Here is a 23,124-nt window from a genome sequence, read left to right on the forward strand (position 1 = left end):
CGATCGAACGTACTTTATTCGTTCCTACTCCTTCGTTCTTTCTTATCTTTTTTTTTTTTAAATACGATTACAAAAATCTAAGTATAAATCTAAGAAGATAATTAAAGGTACTTGAAGCATAAAAGATGGATTTACGTAAAGGTCTATTGTGCGAAATCAGTCGATCTTTTTTTTGAAAATTCTCTGCTTTGTTATTGGTCTCCAGCACAAACGTTTTAATCCGTAGATCAGCGCCATGATGATTATCGCGTAAAACGCGCCAACGTCCAAAGAATAATAACGTATTACGCCCATGCGTCTGAAAATGAAAAAGACCAAAAACCATTAATCATCGAAAATGTTTAAGTATCGTCTTTTGCGACGATTAATCTTCGCTACTGTCATTTTTATTCCGCATCCAACTATCCGCAAATACTTTCTACTTGCTAATCCGTAAACATTATGATAAATATTTTTTGAAATTACCTCGTCGTACTCTTGAGGTGATCGGCTTCGCCGTATCTCGCAACGTGTTCAACCCACCACGTGGCAAGTTCTTGGGGACCTATCGGAAGATCTCGTAATAAAATGCTTTGTTTTTTCGCGGCTTTCCTGTATGTATTGTTTCGCAGTGCTCCAACTTTAAGGATTCCCTCGCGAAGGCTTCCTATCGATAATTTGGCCAAATCCATCACTAAAGCGTAGCCTAATTTTTCTGCAAATTAAATTAAAAAAATGAAAAAGAATAAAAAGAGAAAAAATAGCAAGTGGACTTAAATCGGAATGTTTTTCCTCATGTATTTAATATAGTTTAACTTAATGGCGCTTTTTGTTCTCTAAGAATGTTGCGTGTACATTTCTTTACGTAATCCATAATTCTGGGACAGAACGACGTATGATTTATGTATTTCTAAACTCAAAGTCGCATACCCCGTTTTTCTGTCTCCCTCTCTCTCTCTCTCTCTCTCTCTCTCTCTGTATATATCGCTCGTCCTACTTGACGTAATCTCTGACGAAACTCTGCTTTCAATTCGCGCTTAGTAGTGCGTTCAACGCAACTCGGACCATAGAGTAGATAACAGAGAATGCATTGGAATAATATTTTCAATTATTTGTATTTCATTCAAGAAAATGTATCGCTCGTCGAAAAATCGGATAAAGTTGGGAAGACAATTAATTAATTTCACGAGTTGTTTCGATGTTTATTTTAAATTAAGCTTACCGGCTTGAGCCGCGTTTCCATCGTGATCACAGAAAACAGGTAGTACCAAAGTCGGTGAGCCGTGAAAAGCTGCTTCGTGCAAAGACAAAAGACCACCGTGCGAAACGAAAGCTCGAAGTTTCGAATGTCCAAGAAGTTCTTGTTGAGGCCACCAACCTGCCGTTTTTACGTTCACCGGAAGATCTTTTATTTTTCCTCCTTCCCATTTCCATATGACGTTGTAAGGTAACGTAGCGAAGACCGCTACAAAAATTTCACGCAAGGCTGTAGGCATTCCGGAAGCTCTCACGGATGAACCCATCGAGACGAAGATGAAACCTATCCGATAAAAAAGTTTCAACCTGTTTATTACATTTTATCGAGATAATTATCGAAATAATAGTATTTCGCAAATGGATATATTAATTGACGTATAAACGAAAATATAAAAATGTTTCTTATTCGAGAGATATGCAAATGTTTTAGACTTGTGCAATAAGAAAATATGTCGTTATGTAAAATGTATGCATATACTTGACAGGTTATTGACTGCAAGTGCACCGTAATATCTCGTGACAAAATCTCGCCGATGATGATAATAATAAAAAAGGAAACTTTGATTTTTCATTCGCGTTTAAATATTACGACAAATTCTAATCAATGGTTAAGAACGTATGAAGAATTTTTTTCATTTGCTTCTAAAGTTTACGACTTTTGACCATAAATATTCATTAACTTAACGTTATTCATTTCCTTTTAACTCGAATATATTGGATCGTATTATTCATCTTTAATACGTTCTTGTATCGGTTAATATTTCAATTAATGTTTCGACGAAGAATAATTTACAATGACATACTACGGGATTTAGAATTTATGATGCTGCAGATATCATCGATATTTCTTCTCAAAAACTCGTGTCTGCATATCTCTGAACGATCGTTACGCAAAATCATTACATGTTTTAGCTGTCGTTAAAAGTCTTACGTATATGTGTCTGTCTGTGTGTGCGTGTGTGTGTATATATAGAGAGACATATTTATATATAGAAAGATTAAATGGCAAATAAAAGACTTTACCTCGACGTAAAAACAAATCTAAATCCGGACTGAGTTGCATTGCTGGTCTGCAATGCAGACACGCCACATTTACCACGTTCGCCAAATACGGCATGGAATCGGCTACGCTGTAATGGCTATTTTGTAGAGTCAACGGTATTTCCGAGGTCAGATATCTTACATCGGGTATTTGCTCTCCTGTAAAAAATATCGTTATAATTTTTCTTTTTTCTTTTTATTTCCTTCAATCATATTTCTCATCGTCGAGCAAGACGTCAAAATCTGTCGTCAAACGATTAGAAAGTTACCTAAGTACTTTCGAAGCGTGGGCTGCAGATAAACAGTAATCATGATCCAATACATGATTTCTAAAGTGATCAGGCATGCGACGTTGATTACTCTTTGTAGAAAATTCATGTCTTGCGTTAAGGCTTTCCCAAAATATGGTGTCACCGACCAAGGAGACGGATTTCCTTGGCGGGTCATCGAACCACTGTACAGAGCAACCTATTCAGAGAAACGCAAAGACTCGATAATTGTTATTCAACCAGTTAGGTAAGTCGAATATTTTAATAGAAATCGATAAGTATATACCGTATTTAACATGATCGTAGGTACGTTTTCCTCGTATAAGATAGCCAGGAGACATTCCGGATAAGCACCGTCGACCACAGCAACGTTCCATCGTTCACACTGACTTCCATCCGGTTTTCTGAGAGCAGTGACCGAGACGTCGTCCTGTAACAAAGCCTCGCACGCTTCCCAACCGTATCTCATTGCGTTCCACGGCGAAAGTGGTAGTTCATCGCGGAATCTGGCACCTACCAAGTCCCACTCCGAAGTATAATTGTATACGTAAGATTCGAGAATCGTTGGGACTAATTCATTAAGACCATTGTTAATTCCTATACCCGAGAACGCGCTTGCCAAGGTCACATTGTGACCTCGCGATTTTAAAGCGTTACCAAGAGCAACGAATGGTATCGTATGCGATTTTGTACCACCCATTGTAGCTAGTAAAACGTTGTAACTCTTGGCGAATCGAATAACGCAAAATAGCGTTAAAATCGTAAGAATCGTTCTCATCTTTGATTTTTTTGACTTATCACGTGCGTATTTTTTTTTTTTAAATTATATCTCTACATCGTCTTAGACGTACTCCAACGTACCGTCAATCGTTGTCACTTTGAAAACACTAGAAAATTTCGTAACCAATTATAGGATCGTTTATGTTTTACTCTCGAGTCGATTCTACCTTCATCTCGCAAGAGAAACTCCGTTGGATCTTCTAACTCGTCTTCTTCTTATTCGAAATATTCGGCATAGTCTGCTCTAGAACCGTCTCTAAAACGATCTCAAAGACCTGCTCTTGTTATTTTAATATTTGCTTGTGAAAACCATTGAAGGTGAATCGGTAAAAGGATATACCGATAAAAGGAATCGATGCCGGAACTAATGTTATTTTCTTCTTTCATCTAGCCTTGCTCTTTGTTCGCGACGTTTCCATCTCTGATCTTTTTCGTATAGACGAATATAAGACATCGAGAGTTAGAGGATATTTGAATGTCAATGTCAATGATATATCATAGAGGAAGAAACTGTTTCTTCTTTTTTCTCTTTCTCTTTGTTTTTTTCCTTCTTTCCTTTTTCGTTCAGCCTCTTCCTTCCTTCCTTCCTTCCTTCCTTCCTTCCTTCCCTCCTTTCACCGAACGAGAGATCGGTCAAGCGAAATAAGATTCTTCTGTCCGAGTTCAAAGAGATCGTATAGGAACTTACCGTGTTCTTCGTTCATTCACGTTCTATATCCGGACTTTGTTTCTTCCTTCATCTCGTTATTGCCTCTTCGCAAGAGAGATAAAGAAATAGAAAAAGAGAGAAAGAGAGAGAGAGAGAGAGAAATTTTTTTTATTGATAGGCTCTCGATCGATCGATCATTGGAATAAACATAAAAATTTTATGCCTTTCTCGTTTCCTTCTTCCTCTCTGATCGGCGAACGTTAAGCTACGAAGCTTGACGATGTCCCGTATTCTTTACTCACGCTGACTTTCACTAATAACGCTTCTCGTCTCAAGTGCAGGTACGATTCTTCTTGTTCACCGTGACAATACGATGATCCAAGAGAATATAAGATTTTGCCTGATAATCTCTTTTCATGCTTTTCTTAGAAATTTTTTGTCACTAATTTCCTCCACAACGAGAAATTTTATGCAAAATTTTTCGATTCTTGCCATTAATCTTTCTCTCTCTCTCTCTCTCTCTCTCTCTCTCTCTCTCTCTCTCTCTCTCTCTCTCTATCTCTCTCTCTCTGAATTCGTTCTAACACTTTTTTATACTTTAGAATGTGATTCACGTTTCAACTCGTTCTTTCGCGGAAATTTTTGTACGTCCCTATTTCATGAAGCCCTGTTTGCATCGATTTCACGAACGAACGTGGCTCGAGAAATTAGCCCAAGCGAACGAGCGACCAGCCGAAGACGTTCGAATATCGCGGAGCGTGAAAGTTTGACTGACCAACGGTGGTTTAATGATCAGCTGAGCTCAAAGAGGGAAAGAAAGAGAGAGAGAGAGAGAGCGTTTTGTCTCCCACCCAAGATTACTATGCCTTATTCGCAATCTCGTTTCGAAGACGATGTTTTGTCTACGAATTGTGGTTTAGATTCGTAACGGTTCGCCCAAAAGATTTGCTTAGAGAGAAGAAAAAAAGGAAAGAAAATATAAAAGAAAGAAAGAGAGAGAGAGAGAGAAAGGTATCGGAGCAAAGAGGAAAGCCAATCGAATGAAACTCAACTCAAATCTCGAGTCCGATTTAATCGAATGGACCTTTTTCTTCTTTTTTTTTTCTTTTTTTTTTGTTTTTAATTTTCCCATTGGAAAGAAAAATTTGTGTCTCTATTCGTTCTCCCCTTTTGATTGGAGCAAACGAATGAAACGATTAAAGCATTCTAGAAAAGTTACCCATTGTTAAGTACATATAGAAAATAATAGTAAATCTTTCTTTGCTCGAAGAAATTCAAGAATAAAGTCAAATGAGAGATAACAATGAGCGAGTTGTTAGATAAGTCGGAAGGAAGGAAAAAAGCGAAATGGCCGCATGAAAGAATTAGGACAGATTTCACTGGCTTCGATCGCGTCGTACCGTTATTTCTTGCACGATTGAATCCTTCCTAAGAGATGTTTTCAATCGCATCGAAAGGCCACTATTATCGAACGATAGGTCCTTGTATCTTCTAGTCGGGATAAGCCGATTTGATTCTACCTAATATATGAGACTTAATCGACGATCGGATTAGATCAAGTCCGCGAAGACGTACAATCGAAATCCAAGATCGATTTATCTATCTTTTCAAGAATATGAATAATTTCATCCTAGATAATGAATTATTTCTTTTTTACGTAGCGATTTTACAATGTCGCGGCCGCTCGGTGATTAGACTTCTAATCACGATTTTCACCTGTCGGAATAATAAAGAGAGTGTTCTTGGAACGTCGATACTGTGTCGACGAAACAATGTCGAGGAATCGTTTTAGGCGAACGAGGGTTTTATCCCCGTCGTCGACTTTCTACTTGGTTCGTGTACCTTTCTATGACAGACAAAGAGAGAGAGAGAGAGAGAGAGAGAGAGAGAGAGATTAAAAAGTAAATGGAGAAAGAAAAAGTGCCTGTACATATGTACGTGTAAGTGTGTGTCTGTGAGAGACGCAAAACGATAGAGCTTAGATTGTAAATAGCGTTATTACCATTTTCTTAGAGAAGTGCAGATGCAGCAGACAGTGGAAATCGCATTGAAAGATCGTCGCTTCTACCGTTGAAATCGCGTGGGTAGTAAAAGGAAAGATTATAATTAGAATTTGTGGCAAACACATTGGTACGGATCGATGAATCCGTGCAAGATAAACTTCGAAAGACGAAACTAACTCACGCGAATATTACATCGCGTGTATCGCTTATTATTATCATCGTGAAAGTAATTTTATCTTTCTCTTATTGCGACTCGTTCGTATTTATTATAAATTTACCATCTTTTCTTCTTTCACTTCCGTTACTTCCTTCTTTTATCATATCGTATTCTTTAACGCTCGAAAGACAAGGCAAGCATTTTTCCCCAAGAGTTTTGTGAAACTTTTTAACGAGAGAGCTCTCTCAATGTATCGGTTTTCTCGAGTACGATTTCTCGATCGTAACGCGATCGAAATTGTCCATTTCTTTTGTATTATCCTATAAATGGTTTTATCTCGACATCTTTTTTCTCTTTTCTTTTCCTTTCCGCGTTAACGAGGAAACGATCGTTCTTCTTTCTTTATTTGCTTTTTTCTTTTTTCCAACACTTTTCTTGAAATTTTCATTCGACTTATCTCATACGTGTACGATCGATGGATTATGAGTATGCGTATTGTTTATCCAAGCGATCGATTATATCGATCTAAAGAAATGATATTATGTAAGAGGAAGGGCTCTATATAATGAGAATGTTGACTAGAGATCTCACGAGATTGAACAGTGCCTAACCGGTTCTTTAAAGAATCTTTAACTTTCAAATGTCATGGTTATGCGAGAAACTAGCCATACGTTTAGATGCGTTTTCCCGCTCTTCTACTACAACGTTTAGTTTAAACACGTGATTTCTCCATGGGAAAGGTTAATACTCTCTATCTCTGTAAACTTCACCTATTACAAAATCATATATTCCGATTCATCCAAGTTTCTTCCTTCCTCCCTTCAGAGAAGGAGAAAGTTAATTATTCAATTTGCGTGAAATTTCCTTTTCATACAATTTTTTTGCCTACGCATCTTTGATGATTGTTTTTGTGATTCTTGTTTAGATAGATAAATTGATAATTTCTAAAGGTAAAATATAATTTACCTTTAAAATATTTTCATTCGTTCTTATTTTAAAATTCGCCGATACGTTCGAACGTCCATTGAACTGGATCATGTAAGTAAACGGGTTTTGCTTTCTCTGAGAAGTTGAAGATCGCGGACGGCAATCGGTATTTAGGTGATATCCGTTTTCGGGTTCCTTCATCTTTTTAACATTTAGAGTTTTGACGAGTCACGAGAAAGTGACTAGCCTTGAACCATTTACTCTTATCGTCTTTTTCATTCCTTGCTCTTCACTCTTATACATCTTTAAACGAGACGAAATTCATTATGGTAACGATACTCGTCATTTTGCTTCCTTTCGATATAGCCAACGACGACACCTTAAAGCGTGCGTTAGTTCGTCTTCGTCGTCGTTATTGTTGTTGTTATTGTTGTTTTGTACGATAAAAAATTGCGATCACGACTCGGACCGATCGTGCCAATTGTATAGAGAAACTCGTCGATACTCGACGCGTGTCGATCGGAGGAAGTGAAAAAATGAACAAATTTTTATTCTAGTTTCGATCTTTCCCTTTCTCAAATCATTTTCAAAGAATTCTTTCGGAATAAATTAAGAGCGGATTTTGTGGATATTTCTTTTAAAGATTTAAAAACGAGAAGCGACCTTTTAAAAACGAGAACAATGATCGGGGATCGTTAAATGTTCTCATGATTTCACTCTCCTCCGTAGGCGCGTGTTGCGACTTACGATTGTCGATTTCGTACGGCTCCAGGATGGTCGAGGAAGAGGGGAAAAATAGCGGGGAATTATCGCAATGAAATGAAAATAGCACGACGGTGAAATTGATTTCGTGATTCTCTTCTCTCTACTGCGCAATTCTTAACTTCAAATAACAAATCTTTAAAAAATCGTAAAATGATTAAAAATTGATACGATTGATTTTCTATACGAAAATCATTGAACGGTCGACCGACAACGATTGAATATCATCGAGGGGATTTTTTCCTTTGAACTTATCCTCAAACATAAATCTACTTCATTATCGATGACTGAGAAATCTAATAGCTTACGGACGAACCGCTTCTTCGCGGTTGATCCTTTTTACGCGTCTCTTCTATTTATATAGCAGATATATAGCATGACAGTGAGAAACAGTTAACGCCTGCTATTTGCTCATTTTAAAGCTCACAGTTACATCTACAATTGTTTGAAATTTTCCTTTTCTTTTTCGATCGCTGAGGATTCGTAATTTTTCATTGTAAAATACAAAGGAAAATATATTAAAAATGTGGCAGAACGAGAGAAAGAGAGAGAGAAAGAGAGAGAGGAGAGAAAGAAAGACATCAGACATCAGAACGAAAAAGGTGCAAATAATAAAATTGTTATCCCAAAAACGCATATATAGACACATACAGTGGTATATAAGGGAACATGTAATATATACGTATATACTAACTTTCGATAAAATAAGATAAATCTTATCCAAGTTGCAGTATTCATGCGTGATAGTTAATCGAAACCAAGGAAAAGAACTCAAATTTCCGATTGGTTGGTTTCAGTGCTTCTGCTACTGTTTGTTGATCGTAGTCAAAGCAGTCTGTTGACTCCCGTTCGTGCCAGTTTCAATATCACGAATACCAAGAATCTTTTTCAAAGACCGCGGGAACTGAGCGTTTAATCCAGCGTAAATGATGGGATTGTAACAAATGGAGGATTTAGCCAGGAGAGCTGGTAATACGGCTACCGAGGGTGACGGTTTCACCTAAAAAAAAAAAAAAAAACCGTATATTTCTACTTTAAAAATGTTTTTGATACATTTGTCTTTTTTCTTTTTCGCTTTCTCATATTGATCTTATTATTCGTTGAACACTTACATTAAAGTATTGAGCCGCAAGAGCAAGGGCGGCATAAGGTGACCAAGCGATGAGAAAAGTGCTTATCATTAGTGCTACCATTTTTGTTACTTTGGCCTCGCGTCTCCCTCTGGTACCTGCACAGGTACGGAAAAAAAAAAAAAACGAAATATAAAGGCTGACAAATCTCTCGTATAATCTTTCTTACCGGCTTTCCTCTTCACTCTTATGGTAGTTATCACGATTGCAAAATAACTTGTGACTATAACGACAACTGGTAGAACGAGTCCGAGAATAAATAGGAATCCTATGTAGCTGTCGCTATTAGTTGCTGAATCGTGAACTTCCCAGGACACGCTACAGGATACGTTTCCGGCCTCTGGACCGTAACTACCCCAACCGAAAAGTGGTGGTAACGACAAGGATAGCGCGTAAATCCACACCGCAAATGCTAGGAACATGGCGTGCCTGTTTAGCGATCAATGAATGTTCAATTAATTGACCCATTTTAATATGCACGTCATTCAAACTGCGCTTATCCATTGATGCTCAACTTTTCGTTAAAATACCCGTGAAAAGTATCGCTTTACCGCTGCGATTTCCTTTTTTCATTTCCTTCCTTTTACTAACGCGATCACGTAATTTTCTTACCATCAGGTAGCTCGAAATTCTTACTTACTGTATATATAAATATAAGGTCCAAATACGAAACTCATTAAGGCAGTAAAGGGCATCAAATGACACTATAAGAAAACGACTCGAATGGAAAAGAAAAAGAAAAGTTATCTTGGTGAGGATAATTTACTCTTATTTACTTTATTATAAGATTACGGTTTCTTTTTTTTTTTTTTTTCACGAAAGAACTACCGTAGTAAGTAATAAGAGTACTTTGAGCGTGGTTAATTTAATCCCGTTATTCTTCTTCCTATAATAGATATAGAAAAAGAGAGAAAAATATAAATAAAAAGAAAACTAATGAAAATGTTATCAATCGAATCCGTGTTTTCTTCGATTATTTTCTTTATAGGATGCTCGATTTATACGATAGATACATACACACGTTGCCCAAATATTTTTTCTTTTCTCGTTTAATGTTCGGCTCTTACTAATTCTTTTCTTTTCTTTTTTCTTTTTTTTTTTTTTTTTTTTTCTTTGCCAAAAGCTGAAATGCGAATAAAATATTTTAGATAGGATCGCGGCTAATTAAAAAAATTCCCTTTCACTCACTCTTTGAGCATAAATTGACATAATTTCGAGTCAACGTATAAGTTACAAAAGTTATTCGATTAATATAGCGCACGACTTGATAACTATATAAACGTAATTATAAAGCCAAGATATGGTGGAAACCCGAAGACTGCATCTAATAATTATCGATATTATTAAAAATTCCATTAGCGCAAGGTGCAAATATCAGTTTTAATTTTCATTCAACCAAAAGGAATAAAAGCACTTTTCTTTGATATTAACGAAGCTCCGTTTTCTTAATCCATAATTAATTACATTCTATGAGAATTTTTCAATGAAAGCGATTCACCGTTGATCTCCTTCTGCGTAAATCTTTCGTTATCTTTTTTGTTTTATAGAAAAAAAAAATATTTTATATCTCTTGACTTTGAGGACAGCTCTCTTTTTGTCGCAAGAATATCTAATTGTACAAAATATTCGCGTTCGTTCCTTGAATGAATTTCAAAATTCTTTTTTTTCTTTTCTCCCATACCGAAAGTATGAAAAATGAAACGAATTATAAGAACGACTATGATAATTTATTTAAAAATGATATATTAAAAATGGAACTGTTTGGCTTACCGAATCGACAACGCTTTCATCGGTCGTGTAATTAATAACCATCTTTCGACAGCCATCACGGTTAAGTTACCAATACTAGCGAATCCCAATGTCGACATAAACCAGGCGTACCTTCAACATCGAAATATCATTGATGATTTATCGAGAAAAATAAATATAGAAAAGAAAATAAATACAAATATGTATTGGTAGTTTTATGATTAGATACGTGCACGTTGAAACTTGTTGGTACACAAAATGCACAAATGCACATACGAAGAGACAATTCCTTCGTTATTGTAAATAAAAAAAAGAGAGAGAGAGGGAAAAAGAGTTCCTTTCGTTGGACGATTCAATCGTGACTATCAACCGAGTCTTATTAAATTTGTAAAAAGACTTTTTTAAAATTCACAAGATACGGTCGTCTTTCAGAAAAGTTTGCAACATCGCTTCGACCGTACGACCGATGCGGTTGCGTCGTGTTTTCTATGAAATTTCGTTATCCATCGCATAGTCCATCCGAGATCTGACGAACCATTGTCGACGAGACAGGAAGCTAGATGAAGAGTTTGTTGATCGATATTAAAAAATAATATTATTTTTAAAAATATTAACATATATGCGTCCATAAGTATATTATTATTTTTCGTTTTAGTTTTAATCTTCACTAAAATTTTCTCATCGAAAATAAAAATAAAAATAAATAAAAGTATATAATAAAATAGAAAGATAAAAGTGGAAAAAAGAAAGAACTGTACTTTTATCTATGATTTTTATCTATGATTTTATATAAAATCACGTTGCCTCTGTTCGAACAAGTTACGTACAAAATTTCAAATATATCTTTGATAACCATTCCAGTAGCGATAAGTACGAGCATTGACCATTTCTTTAATTATCCTTTAGATAATTATAATAGTTGTACATATTACTGCCCGTTTATCACCATGTCATTTCGATCGCATCATTATTATTATTCGATATCATTATTAACGATAAACTATAACAATTGAGTTGAATTACAAAAATAATAATCGATCGAATACTCGCTAATGAAGTCGTAAAATTATTCGATGAAACGGTCAAAGCTCTTCGTTATTATTGGAATTATTGGTTATTATGCCATTAAGGTGTTTAAAACCCATTTTCATCGTGTGCGTGTACATATGTGCGTATTGTGTATTATCAAAGAAATGAGTATTAATCCTTTGGACTTAATTTTTTTACAATTTATTCGCTACGAATTTTCTCATTTTTTTTTTTTCTTCTATTTTTAGTAAAACAAATATACACATTTTGTTTCACATATTTCATTCAAATGAATTTTTTTTGAATAAAATTTTGTAATAAAAAATTGTTAATATCACATTCTACAGAATGTCGAGACAAATAAATATTTGAAAGAAATGTTTGAATTCTTGAATTAATTGAAATGAATGAAATTTCATTGTGTAGCGATAAAATGATTTTAATTTCATTGTGTAGCGATCAACAGCCATATACAGTACGTGCTTTTTATCTTTTGAGACAATGTCGTTGAATCTATTCATTGTTACGTATATATGTAAATAATATACAAATTAATTTTTTTCTTGTTTTTTTTCTTTTTTTTTTTTTTTTTTTTACCAAAGACACATGTTATAGTCCCAATACCATCCACCGTTGATCGCCGAAATCATTGCCAAAGGATTCCCCAAGGCAGCTACAATAAAATCTCCAACCTTTGAAATAGAAATTATTCTTTTTTTTTTAGTCGTTCTCGTAGATCGCTTTTGAAAATATCGCATTTTCTTTTTATATTATCCAAGATTATAAAAAATGAAATTGACATCGATAGGGTTTTAAAATTGAAGAGAAGAATTATTGCTTCTGACAATCCAATTATTTCATCCTACTTATTCTTTTTCTAGAATTTAGAGGACGGAGCTCGCGAGGAAGGAAGGACAATATCGACTGGTAGTTTATATCCCTTATCGAATACTCCTGTCCCCTCGAGAATAAAATACATTTTTCTTAATTCTTTATAGAGCGACCTGCGGGATCAAAGCGGACAATCATTTGAGTAATAGCAAATATAACTGTTCGATGAACTTTCGATATCATAAGTTGAAAGTATATGTTTAATATTTTAAAGAACAAAATCATTGATAAACAATATATTTTGGGAGAATTTTTATACATCGTAAGTTAAAAGTGTATGTTTAATATTTTAAAGAACGAAATCATTGATAAATAATATATTTTGGGAGAATTTTTATATATCGTACATCTTTCGATGCGACTCGTACAAACGATCGATGATATTTTTACTACAATTTTTTTAATCGATTTCAAGAAAATAAAATAAGATAAACGAGCGTACTTACGACCATATTGAAAAGAATTACATTGACAGGAGTCCAGAGTGATTGAGCGTCCTTAACGATGATAAATGCGACAATCAAATTCAGAGTAAAACCAAAAAAGCCAATAATACCGAGTACAATGGAAGCACCCACGTAAATAATTGGACTTATTTCTTCATTAACAGTAACGTTAATGTGATCAGCCTCACGATGATAAAGAGACATGCTCGTGCAAAATCAACGTGATACGTGATTTGTATAACACAAAGGAAAATCGCGTTAATGTCACGTGTCACAATTTATTCAAAATTTTTCCCGAAGGGAACCGCGGGAAAACTTGCTAGCGTATATTAATCAAAGCAGTGACGATATTTCGAAGTCACCCTATCCTTATATGTTCGTCACCCTCTTTCCTCCCACCATCGCGTCACTCATTCTCTCTCCCTCTCTTTCTCTTATCCATTCTGGATTCAAGCAACCCCCACATGATAAGGTAGCATGCGCGAAATGAAGCGTACCACCACCATGCTCTCTCGTGGTTCATCCGCCCCTGCTTTTATCTTTATAGGCGTACACATAAAACTCCCTTGATCCAAAATATCATCTATATTATCTAGATTAATTCTAGATTTCACCTAGAATAATTTGAAATTATAAATTCTTTTTGCTTTTTTTTTTTTTTTTTTTTTCCCAATTTTCATCGATAAGAGACGGTGTCTCTTGCTGAAATTATTTTCTTGTTTTATCCCACGGTGGTCATACTTTTTCTCTATTTTGTAAAAATTATAAATAAAAATGATAAAAGTTTGTTAAAATATTAACACAATTAAAGTTGCAATGACGCACGCAACTTTTTGTGACATTGATTTTATTCCATTTACCAATTATTTATATTCCGTTATAAACCTGCGTATTTTTTGTCATATAACGTAGATACTTTAAACGCTTCATCGTTAGAGCCGGAAAAAAAATATTTTAAATCCCGTGCTAATGCCACAAAGAGATTATAGTCGTTAATTTTGGATTAATGTCAAGGTCGATCGTCAATGCAGTTATTAATAATAGCTATGATTTAACAAGGTATAGGTAACCATTTGTTTTTCTCGTTAAAAATATAGTACGACATATGAATTTAACATCAAGATAAAGGTTTACGTAAAATTGTAAATAGAACGTAATATGAATTTAGAAAGAGGGCGGTGTTTTTATTCGGCTCTCTCATTAACAATGATGACTTTTTTTTAATCCAGCTTGTACTTACAAGTTTAAGTTATGACTTACAATATAAAATATATATATATATATATAGAGAGAGAGAGAGAGTGCTATTATTTTTTTTCAATGTATTCATCTTCAACATCACTGTCCGAATTTTCTTCCATTGCCTTTCGTGCATTCTTCTCTGCGTCTTCCTTTATTTTTGTTGGTACACGTTCGTGTTTTCCATTAGTATGCGCGCCTACCCAACTCATCTCTAATTCGAATTGTTTATCTTTCAATTCGTCGTGTACTAAATAAATTATACGTGCTGCCTCTTCCACTAAATCTTTACAAGTCATATCGGACAATTCTAATTTCTCAATTTCTGTCTTTGCAGTTTGTTTTGCTTTACCTAATTAATAAAAGACACAACAAAGAGAAGAAGAACCTATTAACAATGCCTATATTCGATTTCATACGTAATAGATTAAACGTTATACTCACCTACTGCACAACCGTAATAACCATAAGACACGCCAGAAGGATCTATCATATACATAGTTGGACCATCTACTTCGTGAGCTCCAAGAATTACAGAGCAACCATACGGCCTTACAGCCGAATACAATGTATAAGCATGCATATACATAGAAACGCGTTCATTCAGATATTTCAAAGGAATGCCTATTCCATATTGAGAACGATAACTGGCAGCCTCCGATCTTGCAGTTTCTGCTATTTGTCTTGCATCGGATATAAGTCCAGATACTACCATGCCAATATGTTGATCTATGTTGAATATTCTTTTGTTTGCACCAGGTTCGTAAAGTTTAGAAGTAATAAGTTTTTCTATGGCAAATACGACACCATCTTTCCCTCTTAAACCAATGACAGTGCTATAAATGACAGATAAATGATAAATCGATAATCATAGTTTCTATATTACGTATGAATTTTTTTATTTTTCATAAATCATTCAGTAAAATATTACCCTCCATTTTCAACAGCTTTTTGTGCGTATTCCACTTGAAAAACGCGTCCGTCCGGTGAAAATTGAGATGCGGACAGATCATACTGAAATTGTTAGAGGTTATGTGTTACACTTATCTTCGATATGCCAATAGAATATTGTAAAATTATAAAATCCATGATGATTATATATTTACCCCGGTACCGATGGAACTCATGTCTCACCGAATTTCAGAAAGATTACTGTTTCTTCGGGAATGATGAAAAATTGTTTACCCGCTAGAAAATGCGTGAATGGACGAAATATCAAAACTGATTCGTCAGCGCCACGAGAGGACAAGAGTGGAACTTACGTGACCTCTACCGTTTATTTCTGCAACTTTCGGTCTTTGCATGCAAGAGAAAGAGAAAGTAGAGAGAAAGAGAGAGAGAGAGAGAGAGAGAGAGAGAGTGTGTGTGTATAAATTAATAATTAAAATAAAATGGTTTTAATTATTTTCTTAATTATGCATTGTATATCAATATCATATTCGATTCAATTATAAATAAAACATATTATTTACCAACGTAACATTATAAATATCGAATATGCATGTCTCGATAAAAGTATCAGCCAATGAAAAGGCAGTATTCATCAAGCTTCTTCGTATCTTAAGCGGTGTAAATGTTTTACGCGAAATTGTTTTTATTTTAACATTCGAAGAGAGATCAAGATCGAAATGGTTTAAGTACAGAGGTAAAATACAAACATTCGACGTAATGTAGGAATTCTCTTGGGGATTGATAAAGGTAAACAAAACAACAGAACGATCGAAGCGTTTAACCTCGAGCGTATAACTCGATGTTAGTTCATTACGTTGTTGTACCTCGCCGAGGAAGGTTCTCGTTTAAACGTTCGTACATACATACATATATACGTATCCACCTGTCGAGTCTTGAAATTTTTAATGTTTTATTTTTAATCAGATCTTCGTACGCAGCAATCTCCACGATATGAGATTGATATTACTTTCGTTGTCTTTAATTTTTGTAAACGACAATCGACTGCGTACTTAAATATTTTTCTTTCTTTTTACAATTTTACGGCATTTTTTTTTCTCTCAGAAATTTATATTTATATTTATATTCTAGAAAATTTCATTTCACTTTTTTTCTTTTTTTCCATACTTATCGCAACTTTAGTAGATTTCACGTTTTTTTTTTTTTTTTTTTTTTTTTTTTTTTTACGCGTTAGATGCGTATGTATATTTTGTATGGATAATATAATAATGGGAATGTGTGTAGAGCTATGGTACTCGGTACTATGACGCAATTTTCATAGCTTTTTTTTTAGTTTTCTTATATATGTAAAAAAAAAAAGAAAAGAAAAAAGTAAATTACATGAATATAGAAAGAGAATTTGTCGATGAGCATTATATCATCCTTCGCATCATCGAAATGTACATAGGTTAGGAAATACGCAACTAATACGCAATATAACCCACCTCTAAATTCGTAATCTATATGTTACATTTTAATTCGTGTGAATAGAACGTTCGCAAATAATTATATCAATCATAACATAGACAGGAAAAAAGCAAACGTTTCTTTTCTTTTTTTTTTTTTTTCTTTTTTTTTGCGTGCCTTCAATAAACATTCAAAATATTTTCTACGTTAGAATAAAAAGCTGAAAGCTTCGAATATAAATCTTACGTTTTATTTCTTCTTCTCCGTCGTTAAGAATGCTTTGATATTTTCCTTTTTACAATTATATTCTGGTGGACATCTGCTTGTAAATCCGTACTCGATAGCTTTTCGAAGTTCGCTTATAGTCTTTTCGTATTTATGTTCGACGGATACGGTCCTATAATATATAAACAAAGAAAAAAACAAATGTATTATTTTTCTTAACAAATTAATAGCTCGTTATTTGATATTAATATATTTAATACATACTGTGGCATTAATTTCATCGTATGTAAAAGCATTTCAGCAGCACCTAAATATTCTTTAGCAATATGTGGTTCTTCGCAAGCTGCTCTATACAGACACGTATCACCGATCAAATATCCCAGTGCCAAAGCGACTTCTCCTTCGGATATTATATTTTCTACGGCACAAGAAAATATACAATTAAAATTTCAAGATTTCAATTTAGAATGAAAAATTTTTAATATTTGTATTGAAATATCAATAACAATTGATTATATCTTGATTATACGATAGAAATTATACAGATATATATTTATAGAATGAAAAATATTTCAGACGTAATATCATACATAGAATTTTTATATACGATAAATAATCATGGACGTACGAACCTTCGTTCAAATCGCGTCCTTTATAACCATGATTTCCTATATATCCAGCACCAAAAACTACAGCTTTTAATACGAGAAGTAGCAGTAGATTAGATAAATTCAGATTTAGTACCTATATAAAATGAGACAGATAGGTTTTAATTGTTTTTCTATCGGTAAAGTAACATTCTTTTTTATTTCGATAAGGAATCAAATAGAATAAGGTAGGAATTTTTAACGATAACAATAATGCTCGTTGGATGTCGCTACGATCTTTTTTCTTTTTTCTTTTTATTTTATTTTTCGTATATGTATGATTTGAAATACGATAGGCTTTTGTTTCGCAGTTTAAGCAATCATGGCGGACGAATGCTCATAGCGTGTCCTGTGTGTCGGTAAGATATGGATTCATTTATATATAAATTGGTGTTGATTTTTCTACCAAATTCGTTTGATCATATAGAGTAAATATTTTTCTTAGGTGTAACTGAAAGTAAAGTGATCGTTCATGAAATTACAACTTCGTGAGGAAGAGACATTGAAAGAAAAAAGGAACGTCGAAGGGACGACGGACATCTTGAAAAATATTAAATTACTATGCAATTTCTAATTCGTTACGTTACAGGTAAGTAATACATGAATGAACTACGAGTATTCTCGTGTACGTACTACATTCGAGTTTTTTTTTTTTCGCATAAGTGTGAAATTAACGATAAAATGAGCCGTATAGTGAAAACAATTCTATCGGAATAATGTACGCTACATACAACATACATACATACATACATACATACATACATACATACATACATACATACATACATACATACATATATATATATATTAAAAATAACTTAAATCAACTTAACGGCCTGACTATTATCATTATCATTTTTTTTTTTTTTAATTTTAAACAGGACCGTATCTATCGTATACATCATTCTCCAGAGATGTTAGAATAAAAATTAAATTAATATATAACGTTTACTCACCTGGCTGGTAGTAGTCGATCGTTGCATGAATTCCTTTGCGATCTCTGCTAACATCGAACCACCCTTTTTATTATTGATTTCTTTACGAAAATCTTGACTTTCCGTATTTCGTGCTATTACCGAGTAAATCAATAAAAAGATTATAACAAACGTTCTTCTATCGACGAACAACATATTTTGTATTATAAAACTTTTATTTTTAAGTAAAATGTTTATATATATATATAAGATATTAAACAAAAAAATCTAAAACATATATATATATATATATAATTAATTAAGGATTAAAAGAATTATTAATTAGAAGAAGGATAAATTAATTGATAGAATAAAAAGATTAGAACGATCGAAATTCATATTTAAAGAATAAAATATTTTAAGATAAAATAGATAAGTTGTTCTGTCGTCTAGTATAGTTTAAAGCAAAATGACATTGGTGACAATATGCGGCATCATTTTTATATAGAATCGTGTTGATGCTTTCTCGTTGAATCGTGATGTGCATTTTACCTTCGTGCATGTATGTATATACTTTGAGAGTGAGAGAGAGAGAAAGGAAGGGATCGTCAAAGTACGTTTCTTTTTTCTATTGTGACGATGATACGACACGACGACAATTTGTCGTTAATAATGCTTATTAGTTGTCTCGTGTTCGCCTTTCGTTCATAATTATGTCCTTACCTTAGAAACTTTCTTCTTTTAAAGTTGACGGAAATAAATGGTGAAAGCTTGAACGAGTGAAAACTTTTACCAGATAGAAGCGTTCGTTGTCACTTGATGATGCAAGGAGAGCCTTTCTTCTTTTTCTTCTTCTTCTTATTTTTATTTTATTTTATTTTTTTTTTTTTCTGTCGAACTCGTGAAATCAATTTTTTTTGTTAGGAAACGAAAAATGATAAAGGTGATGAACAAAGTTTTTATTTAATGCTGCGAAAAGAACAGGGAGAAAAAGGAAAAAGAAGAAGAAGAAGAAACGAGAAAAAAAGAGAGTAATTGATAGAAAAATTGGTATCGTCACGCTTAAAAAAGAAAAGAAAAGAAAAGAAAAGAAAAAGAAGAAGAAAAACAATAACACATAACAAGACGAAAGTTGAATCGCGACGATCGTCTGGAAAAACTCGCGTGAATACTTGAAAGAAGAGAGGATACACGTATGTCTCCTCCTCGTGGTTGTATCCCTGCGCAAAGAAACAGGAAGAAAAGAAAAAAAGGAAAAGACAAGAAAGAAAAAAAAAAAAAAGAAAAAAAAAGAGAGAGAAAAAGCTTCGTCCGCGCAGACGTGAAAATTCTTCGCGGCGTGTTATTTTCTCACAACGATAAATTATTAATAGACGAAGGAGAAAAGTTCTTCTTTTTCTTCTTCTTTTTTACTTTTTTCCGAATTAAAATTCACCGTCAGCGTACGACAACTACATAAGGAGGAGGGGGTAAGAAACTTAGGGAAGCCAAGTAGGATAATTTTTATTGCGCGCGCATTTTCGAGTCCTATCGAAGGAGATGCCGTAACTACGTCTTTAGAATATTCGATGATTCTATAGCATGACGGATTGTCGTAATTGATAGCTTCATAGGTTCTTATTTATTAATCATGCATGTATCGAGTAGTATTGCGTGCACTTACGCATTATGACAATTGATCGGAGCCCAAGCTGTTAAAAGATGTATTCAAGGTTCGGAGAAAAATGTAGCCTGAGGAAAAAAAGTGTCGAAGAAATGGGAATGCAAAGGAAGGAGAGAGGGTGAGGGGGTTAGGAGGGACGGTGGGAGGAAAAATGTTATCTTCAACTTTATGTTGCATATTCGATGGACTCTCGTGCAACCTGCACTTTCGAAGATCTCTTTAATATTTACTGCATTCTCTTTTTCTCTCCCCTCCCCCTCCCCCTTCTTTCATCTCGCCTCAACTCACCTTTCCCCTCTTCTCTTTTCCGATATCTTAGAAGCAACGCGCGCATTTTATTTCTCTGACGTGGTACATCGATCGAATTTTATATGATACGGTTTATAGATATTCTTTTTATGTCGACCTTGATATTCTAACAATGAGATGTGGATTAAATTTCTCAAATTTTTTTTTTAACCTAAGTAGCATTAGATTTACTTTTTCTTTCTTTAATATATATTTAGCGAGAAAGTATGAATTATGGTTTTTTGGGAGAAAAAAATGACAAGTATCAGGATGAAGGATTTTATTTTCAGAAATACACATTGATTTTATTTTGTTTGTCTAGTTATTATTCGAACAATATTACTAGACTTTACAATAATATTTTGTTTACAGACATTGTATGTTTATTTTTATTCTTCGGTCTTCACTGCGTAGAGAACCGATAAATAACCCATTGATGTTCTAACGACCTGAAGCATACGTTTTACAATGGTTATTTTTTTTGTTTTTTTTTTTTTTTTTTTTTTTTTTTTATTGTCGAGATATATAGGAGATTTAATTAAGTAATTGAAACGATACATTTAGAATGGATTTATTGATTTAGAATTTATTTGAAATATGATAAGATCGGCAAACCGTCGAGTTTTTTTTCTTTTTCTTACTTCGCTGAAAAGCTCATGATTGAAGGAACAAAATTTTCCAGCTGTAATGCGCAAGGGCGATCTCGCGCGGCGCATGATCAGTATGAGACATTTTGCTTCGTTCGGTGACAAATTGTACCATTCGCATTCGTAGGCAGCACTCGCCATTTCTGTACTCTAAAATGCAACGTTTCAGGACTATTAATAAACTGAATCTATTAACATATTGCAAAATAAATTCTATCAATGTATCATTCGCATATATATATTATTTCTTATTTTTAGATAAAAAAATAGTACAAGTTCATTGATGTGAAATATTATATCGGTAGTAAAGACGAGATCGTTAAGTACAACGATTTTAGATTCAAATTTACCTCTGAAAGAAGTCTCTCGCCCACGTAACAATAGAGATAAAGTTGAATTAGGATATAACAGACGTAGAATGCTGCGCATCCGAGTTCCAATAGAAAGAATTTATCCTTTTCACCTGTTAGAGACTACGAGAGTTGAAAAGAAAAATAGACAAATTTTTGTTATATATTTTATTATATACACACACACACATACACACACACACACACACATGTGTGTATGTGTGTGTTGTAATTTTTATTTACTTCGAGCGTTTGAAAGCTTTCCAAGCAGAGTGTTATGGTACATCCTAACATCTGAATCAGTAACATAATGTTGAAGCATTTTTCAATCGTTTCTGTGAATCTTGGATAAAAGAAAATTCAATTACGTAGATCGGTAACGATCGTTATCATAGAAATATTATCAGTTCAGTTTCAGCTCACCCGTTAAGGTATTCGTGTTTCTTCACGATGCGTCCTAACTTTGCCTGAAATTCATTATTCGTTTCGCTTCGCAAATTAATTAGCTCGTGCCTCAGATTAGCCAATTGTCCGCAAACGTGTAACACCAGAGTAGCGACGAATGTGTCGACCACGGAATAAGTAGCGCAAGCATAAAAGGAGCCCATTAACTGTCCGAAAAAGATTAATTCATAATTTGGACTGGGTTTCGTTTCCCATGGAAAATAGGCTGGGAAGAAGAGTCCACGGGCGTTTGCATAATTTGTTGCCAAATGCATTATGGCGTAAAAAACGACGAGGCTGTTACACATTATGTTGGCCGTTATGGTTATTTTTCTTGAAATTTCAGCTACGATCATCATCCTTTTAACGTCATCTTCTTTCGTAGCTTCCTTGCGATCCTTCTCCATGAAGTTTAACAGTCCTTTCAGGGCTTTGACAAAATAAAATAATTCGAATTTAGAATTAATTTCGTTGTTATGTATGATAATATTTAAATGATTTTAGAACATTTACTTTACATTTTCCATTAAGCCAAAAAGCGATAGTCTTCAGAATCGCAATAGAAATGGTCATGTTATCCATAGACAGATTTTCTACGACCAGATCGAAGTCACCCCATATGAAGAAAAGATTTATCGTTTGCGGTAAGCTTACGAAAAAAAACATGAAAAATATCGCGGAGAAAACTTTTATGTTCTCCGATGGACTGATCAACTTCTCATCCGGCCAAAGACCCATGAATCTCATGCTGTAGATGTTCCAGCCACAAGCGTAATGGACGTGTGAAATTTGTTTATCATCCACTGTTAATTAATTAATTGATCTTATGTATATTTATTTTGTTTTTATATTAGACAAATCGATCGGATTAGAATATTTTTGATGATAGTCGAAAATTTATTTTTTTTTCTTTTTTAATTTTTTACTTTTGATATCGATATAAGCACGCCTAAAATTTCCAAAGGAATTTGCTACCTCGACTTTTATCCATGTAGGCTTTTGCGACAAGAACGTACCAAGGACTGTTTCCGGGCGGTTCCTTTCTTATTTCGAGAAGCATAAGTTCGGTTACTTTCATAGCGCATGCTCTAACAAAAGCTAGGGTAATACCATATTTATTATTTATTAAATTCATGTCGGAAATGTTTGACCACGGACTAGTGCGCTCGTAGACGTCGAGTATTGTCCTCGTATATGCAAAAAGTATATTAATTCAGAGGGAAAAAAAAAATTCTATAAAAATAAGTTGATACGGAGAGAGTGTTGATAGAAGAAGAAAGATA

General features: G+C 34.0%; 6 protein-coding genes across 10 annotated transcripts in view; 1 reads left to right on the forward strand and 5 right to left on the reverse strand.

Moving 5' to 3' along the window:
* Positions 1-22: 22 nt before the first annotated feature.
* On the reverse strand, positions 23-8,381 carry Ugt50B3 (UDP-glycosyltransferase family 50 member B3). Of its 4 annotated transcripts, none has more exons than XM_085655545.1 (7): positions 4,573-8,381; positions 2,833-4,079; positions 2,547-2,745; positions 2,260-2,436; positions 1,202-1,519; positions 466-694; positions 23-298 (listed from the first exon to the last, which is right to left on the reverse strand). In XM_085655545.1, the coding sequence occupies exons 2-7, from the start codon at positions 3,322-3,324 to the stop codon at positions 157-159; spliced, it is 1,557 nt and encodes a 518-aa protein (XP_085511671.1). In that variant the 5' UTR covers positions 3,325-4,079; positions 4,573-8,381; the 3' UTR covers positions 23-156. The 4 variants fall into 4 exon arrangements, with proteins under 4 accessions (XP_085511671.1, XP_085511672.1, XP_085511673.1 ...); XM_085655546.1 differs by having other exon boundaries at positions 2,833-3,937; positions 4,015-8,381; XM_085655547.1 differs by having other exon boundaries at positions 2,833-3,433; positions 3,494-8,381.
* Positions 2,885-14,075, reverse strand: LOC118445110 (pinopsin). The gene is made up of 7 exons (XM_085655571.1): positions 13,070-14,075; positions 12,330-12,424; positions 10,725-10,835; positions 9,124-9,383; positions 8,937-9,052; positions 8,519-8,824; positions 2,885-2,976 (listed from the first exon to the last, which is right to left on the reverse strand). Exons 1-6 carry the CDS (start codon positions 13,271-13,273, stop codon positions 8,630-8,632), a joined length of 981 nt encoding a protein of 326 aa, XP_085511697.1. The 5' UTR covers positions 13,274-14,075; the 3' UTR covers positions 2,885-2,976; positions 8,519-8,629.
* A 153-nt stretch (positions 14,076-14,228) lies between these two features.
* Positions 14,229-15,575, reverse strand: Prosalpha7 (proteasome alpha7 subunit). Its single transcript, XM_035874108.2, has 4 exons — positions 15,415-15,575; positions 15,240-15,322; positions 14,753-15,144; positions 14,229-14,660 (listed from the first exon to the last, which is right to left on the reverse strand). Exons 1-4 carry the CDS (start codon positions 15,433-15,435, stop codon positions 14,377-14,379), a joined length of 780 nt encoding a protein of 259 aa, XP_035730001.2. The 5' UTR covers positions 15,436-15,575; the 3' UTR covers positions 14,229-14,376.
* Positions 15,465-19,662, reverse strand: LOC118445114 (uncharacterized). The gene is made up of 6 exons (XM_035874111.2): positions 19,173-19,662; positions 18,492-18,604; positions 17,521-17,632; positions 17,153-17,306; positions 16,910-17,060; positions 15,465-15,604 (listed from the first exon to the last, which is right to left on the reverse strand). The coding sequence occupies exons 2-5, from the start codon at positions 18,543-18,545 to the stop codon at positions 16,913-16,915; spliced, it is 468 nt and encodes a 155-aa protein (XP_035730004.1). The 5' UTR covers positions 18,546-18,604; positions 19,173-19,662; the 3' UTR covers positions 15,465-15,604; positions 16,910-16,912.
* Positions 15,992-23,124, forward strand: part of LOC118450225 (uncharacterized) — a 97,982-nt gene continuing 90,849 nt past the window's right edge. Inside the window, exons 1-3 of the mRNA XM_085655544.1 lie at positions 15,992-16,006; positions 17,847-17,894; positions 17,981-18,124. The gene's annotated coding sequence lies outside the window, so the exon portion shown is untranslated. The remainder of the gene's footprint in view (positions 16,007-17,846; positions 17,895-17,980; positions 18,125-23,124) is intronic.
* Positions 20,746-22,878, reverse strand: LOC118445184 (odorant receptor 13a-like). Of its 2 annotated transcripts, XM_035874265.2 has the most exons (7): positions 22,817-22,878; positions 22,360-22,644; positions 21,821-22,271; positions 21,641-21,740; positions 21,398-21,520; positions 21,042-21,197; positions 20,746-20,849 (listed from the first exon to the last, which is right to left on the reverse strand). In XM_035874265.2, exons 1-7 carry the CDS (start codon positions 22,830-22,832, stop codon positions 20,790-20,792), a joined length of 1,191 nt encoding a protein of 396 aa, XP_035730158.2. In that variant the 5' UTR covers positions 22,833-22,878; the 3' UTR covers positions 20,746-20,789. The 2 variants fall into 2 exon arrangements, with proteins under 2 accessions (XP_035730158.2, XP_085511858.1); XM_085655732.1 differs by lacking the exon at positions 22,817-22,878 and having other exon boundaries at positions 22,355-22,458.

Source organism: Vespa mandarinia, chromosome 3, assembly GCF_050613455.1.
Source record: "Vespa mandarinia isolate Hongniang chromosome 3, ASM5061345v1, whole genome shotgun sequence".
In the NCBI taxonomy this organism is placed as follows: domain Eukaryota; kingdom Metazoa; phylum Arthropoda; class Insecta; order Hymenoptera; family Vespidae; genus Vespa; species Vespa mandarinia.